The sequence below is a fragment of the Cariama cristata genome, unplaced genomic scaffold (assembly GCF_000690535.1).
Source record: "Cariama cristata isolate BGI_N322 unplaced genomic scaffold, ASM69053v1 scaffold42391, whole genome shotgun sequence".
Lineage (NCBI taxonomy): Eukaryota > Metazoa > Chordata > Aves > Cariamiformes > Cariamidae > Cariama > Cariama cristata.
The window spans coordinates 343-5,832 of NW_009599462.1; the positions used below are offsets into that span (position 1 = coordinate 343).

At 44.4% G+C, this 5,490-nt stretch overlaps 1 protein-coding gene across 1 annotated transcript in view; it reads left to right on the forward strand.

Moving 5' to 3' along the window:
- The window catches only part of P2RY1 (purinergic receptor P2Y, G-protein coupled, 1), a 1,405-nt gene extending 128 nt beyond the window's left edge, over window positions 1-1,277 (forward strand). Inside the window, exon 2 of the mRNA XM_009709680.1 lies at window positions 1-1,277. Coding sequence (XP_009707982.1) covers window positions 1-1,011 — 1,011 coding nt within the window. The 3' untranslated portion in view covers window positions 1,012-1,277.
- The last annotated feature ends 4,213 nt before the right edge of the window (window positions 1,278-5,490 follow it).

Sequence of the window (5,490 nt, forward strand, 5' to 3'; positions counted from 1 at the left end):
GCCACCACCAAGTGTTCCCTGACCAAAACTGGCTTCCAGTTCTATTACCTGCCCACTGTCTACATTCTGGTCTTCATCACGGGGTTTTTGGGCAACAGTGTGGCCATCTGGATGTTTGTCTTCCACATGAGGCCTTGGAGCGGCATCTCGGTTTACATGTTCAACTTGGCGCTAGCCGATTTCTTGTATGTCTTGACTCTGCCTGCCCTCATCTTTTACTACTTCAATAAAACAGACTGGATCTTCGGAGATATCATGTGCAAGCTGCAGAGGTTCATCTTCCACGTGAACCTGTACGGCAGTATTCTGTTTCTGACGTGCATAAGTGTGCACAGGTACACGGGAGTGGTGCACCCCTTGAAATCGCTGGGGAGGCTGAAGAAGAAGAACGCGGTGTACATCAGCACCCTGGTCTGGGTCATTGTGGTGGCCGTGATTTCTCCAATACTCTTCTACTCGGGAACGGGGATAAGGAGAAATAAAACCACGACATGCTACGACACAACAGCTGATGATTACCTGAGAAGTTACTTCATTTACAGCATGTGCACCACAGTGCTTATGTTCTGCATCCCATTCATACTGATTCTTGGTTGCTATGGGCTCATTGTGAAAGCTTTGATTTACAAGGATTTGGACAATTCTCCTCTCAGGAGAAAGTCGATTTACCTGGTTATTATTGTGTTGACGGTCTTTGCTGTGTCTTACCTTCCCTTCCACGTGATGAAGACCTTAAATCTAAGAGCCAGGGTGGATTTTCAGACTCCACAAATGTGTGCCTTCAACGATAAGGTTTACGCCACTTACCAGGTGACAAGGGGTCTGGCCAGCCTCAACAGCTGTGTCGACCCTATTCTTTACTTTCTGGCAGGTGATACCTTTCGAAGGCGGCTTTCCAGGGCGACCAGGAAGTCGTCCAGAAGAAGTGAACACAACGTGCAGTCCAAAAGCGAGGAAATGACTCTCAATATTTTATCAGAGTATAAACAGAATGGAGATACCAGTTTGTGAACAAATGCGAAAGATTTGGGAACAGTTTGAAAAAATCCTCCGCACTGAGACAGTAGGACGCTGTAGTGCTACAAGTGTGTGAGGAAAATCTACCAGTCTCTCAAATTCATTTTAGGTAAAGCCTCGTTTTCTGATCTTAGAAAAAGCTTAACAAAGTCAGTGGAAGAATTTTAATGGAAAATAACGTGTCAAAATGCAGCTTTCCTTGCAATATTCTCATTTCTTTCTGACTTGTGTCAGATAAAGTAACATGAAGTAAATCCCCTAAAGGAAGAAAGCAATCCAAGCGCTTCTGTTTTAACGACTTAGTCTCCCACGTTCAAAAATGTTCTCAATCAGCCTCTCTTTAAAAATGGGAAATAAAAATACGAAAGAGCAGTATCTTCTCTTCCGAGGCTCAGTCCACACACCTAGCCTTTCGCTCACTTGCCGTTGTAAACAAGTATTTAAATCAAAGTCACGATGCAGTTATCTCACCTTTACAGTTTTATTATTTCTTTATCTACTTCTAGTGTTGAGAATTATTTGGTAGTTTGATAGCATTTATAATTCAGTCTTCTTTGAGTGCTGGTGTTTTACAAAAGGTAGACTTACTGATGTGTGCATGATTATGCTTTCAGATTACGATGGTTGTTCATGAAAAATCTGGACCCCCCCTTAAATTGGCTTCCAGGTGAACTGACACCTCAGGCACTGGCAGACAGATAAGCAGGTCTCTCTAAGAGCCGGTGCAAGCAGGCGTCCGCTTTGCACATGCGCGTAGCGGTGCGTTTCGTGAACAGACATCGGCGTGCAAATGCATGCAGAGGTGATTTGGTTCTGAGCGGCCAATGGTCCAATCCCGCGTTCCGCGCTGAGGACAACAGGCGCACAGTCAGCCGGAAGAACCGCGGGACGGGGCTGAGCAGGGACTGGGCTCGCCTGGGGAGCGCCAGCGTGAACTCCGCGGGGCTGGGGGGCGAGCCGCCCTTCCCAAAGGCCGACCAACATCTCGCTGCAGTGCGAGCACCTGACTGCCGGTGTTGGGAGCCTTGCTGGAGTTCTTTACGGGTAAACCATGAGAAAACGTGTGTGCTGAAAATAACCGTACCTTTCAGACAAGTAAAACTACAGTTGCTTGAGTTACCTGTGTTTTTCATTTGGTACAAGAATATTTCTGTTCCTGGCAATCTTTAGAGATAACATAAGAGTTGTTTCCCAAGAAAATAATTATTAAAATGGGTAATATAAATGGATTATATATTGTATGTATATAAAAATGATTGGGGGGAATTAATTTTTTTGTACTGTGACAAATGAATTACTGTATTAACGAGATGTTGCAATATACTACAGACTAAATCCGGCCCTTCATTATGTATCTTCTCCAAATGTGGAATAGGTCATCCAGAATTAGCCAAACTGCAGTATTGTGTAACACAAGGACTAGTGATCAGAGCACAGGCGAAATCCTACGTGGGCAGTCTTGTTCATTTCTCGTACTTCTAAGAAATGTATTTGAAAATAGTGTGTGCTAAAAATGGTATGAAAGCATGCTCTAAATTATAAATTTAGTGTACAAAATTAAGTTCTATGTAATCCTAAGGGTGATTTTAACAGATCTTTGTTCCTCCAGTCTTCATAGTAAGAGTAAAATATTTACATTTTACTTACTAATTTCCAGTGATTGGTAACAAACAAGAATAGCTCTAGTTATTTTTGGACAACATTGTATAGCAGCTTCTGTTCACACGTACAGCTTCTTAATCTGCAAAATCCCTATTTATTGAACTTATTTATTAGAAAGCTAAATGTAAAGTAATAAAAGTGTCGTTCTCCATGTTCGTATTCAGAATTGGGCATTAATGGAAAATTTAACAGCATGTTTCAATCGCTGTAATACTGTGTCTTCTAACAGAACATCTTTATAATAAACTCAATTCCACCCTGACTATTCACTGTTGATCTGTAACCTAGTGATAAATTGAACTGCTGATTTATAGCTTAGAGATAAATTAAACTACTGCTTGGGAAGCATGGCTTTGTAAAGCAATGTTAAGATCTCATTTAGCCCTACGAGATGAAAAATGTAGAGGTAGTGAAGAAATTCCAGCCAAGGGTCAATTGCTAATTAATCCCTACTGACAAAAGACTGTGGAACAGCACAGCCTATTTATATCACTGGCGAATGAGCCTGATTCACAATAAATGACTTCTCCTATTATGTGATTATTTGAGACTTCATTCAACTGAGGCATGTCTTGTTTGGAATGGCAGATGAATTAAACGGAGAGAGAGCATAAAAATAGGATATTCTCTGAATCTGCTTCTCTAGGTTTAAAATCTTATTCATTTCCCAGCATTTTGTGGTCTGTTTCTCTCTGTTCTTTCAGTTAGGAAATAAAATGTTCCACTAATTCATGTCTGAAAAAAGATCCTAAACAGGCACAGCAGAATGTAAAACCACACGCCCAGGTTGGTCCTTATGTAGTTACTTGCAGTCTTTTTGCAATATGTCTCTCTAATATGGCAAAGTTGGCTGACGGTTACAGCGTGTGTGAAACCCAAGTGCAACAAAATTCTCCGGGCCCAGCTATAGGAGGGCGAGAGCCGCGGTCGGGATGGAGGCACTGCCAGGGAGATCGGCCTTCTGGAGATCGGCACAGCCCTGCGCTATGGTGGTGGCTTCCCTGCAGTCTTCTGGGTCTTGAACACCTGCACTGGTTTTGTGCTTTCCTCGTGAAGCCGTTGGAAGCTCGCTCTCTTTCATCTTACCTCGCTGAAGAGCACTGTGCAGTTGGCCAGGTGATTCACCCAGTTCATGACTCAGATCTGTTCCGATACTTTATTTAATGAAGATCGCTTTCACTGATGATCAGCCATGGCAGGCAACTGCACTCGGCATCTTCACCTCATGGAAGGGCACGGGAGGCTCCCACCGAACACCAAGCAGGATATTGAACACTTTTTACGCACAGTTGATTTTCTATCTTTCAGCTCCTATGACCTGCAGAGCTAACACCTCAAACCGCATCCTGCTCCGCTGTGACTCCCTGCCGTACATGTACCGAGATGTCACCACCTCCTCTGCATCCAGCTGGAACTTGAAGCTGAGCCTCATGATCTCATGTAAAGTTCCTGCTCTTTTTTTTAAGCATTGCTGTATTTGACGTGGGATAGTCGGAACCACTGCAAAATCCCTATCTCCTCCCACACGATTACTTTTTACCTGCAACATGACGGAATGGCGTCTGTTGGGCCATCCATCCCATCGGAGAGGAAGCTGGTCAGATGGCGGGGGATTGGATGCCACCAGGACAAAACCCAAGCAGACCTTCTCCAGGCAGTGCGATGGCCGGAGCCATCAGCTCCTGGGGAATTTGGCAAAGCTGCTGTTAAATATTTGCCTTTTGGCCCTTACCCTCACTGTAGTGTATTTGTGAAAGACAATCAGTCCGCCAGCCTGAGAGGCCCAAGGGGATCCCGGTGTTTATCCATAAACCCCTGCGATGGGTAGAGTTGAAGAAGCCTTTCCCTAAGCCACTTGACTGGAGTTTCTTCCTGATCTATCCAATATGCAAAGAAAATGCAACCTCAGCTACAGCCTTAGGGTTGTTAATTAATAATCAGTGATGATGAGGGGTTGTGTTTATTAGGAATGAGATTCAGCTCGTCGTCTCACTACAGGAAGACCACCTAAAAGTTCCACCTTCCTTTGTGCGGTATTAGCCTTCAACTAGCAAAGGAGATTAAACATTTTACGATTTCGTGGTTACACTTTCAACCTATTTTTCCTCTGGGTATACTTGGGAATCTTTTAATAACTACAAATCATTCACGGAAGACACAAAAAGGTTTGAATAGTTAGTTAAAGCTTACGTTTTGCCAAAGCATTCTACAATGATCGACACCAAAACGAGTTATTATTGCTTCCTCCAGCTCACAGGGTTAATTTTTTTTCTCATTTATGCCCATTAACTCTTACATACAGTAATCTTTAACACAAAATGAAATCGGTATGAAACCTACACGTGATCTGCTGTCAGTTTGTACATTTTCATAACACGACACCATGGATTTTTTTGTTTTAATCCAGTTCATAAGACACCAAGTTAATGGAACAACGCTCAGACACAGGGAACCAGAAGTATCTTGCCCGACCCCGCTTTCGGCCGGAGCTTGTACTAGACGCCCTGGTAAGCTGCCTCCCAATCCGAGTCCCCCCGCGCCCCACGGAAGGTGGCTGTGGGAAGCTGCGGGGCCGTTTCAGTGGCTGAGGGCCCATGGGTGAACGCGACGGAGCATCCCGCTGCCTCCCTGTTCACGCCCAAGGACAGAGCTGAAGATTTGTTTCCACGGTGTGGGTGCATGGACTAAACTCTGTAGGTCATGCTGTATCAGCCCAAAGAGGGGTCATGCCAAGTATTCCTGAGCCTGGCATCCTCCTCTTTCTCGACGAGGAAGGACAAGGAGGGGGACACGGGGCTCGAGGCAGACCCC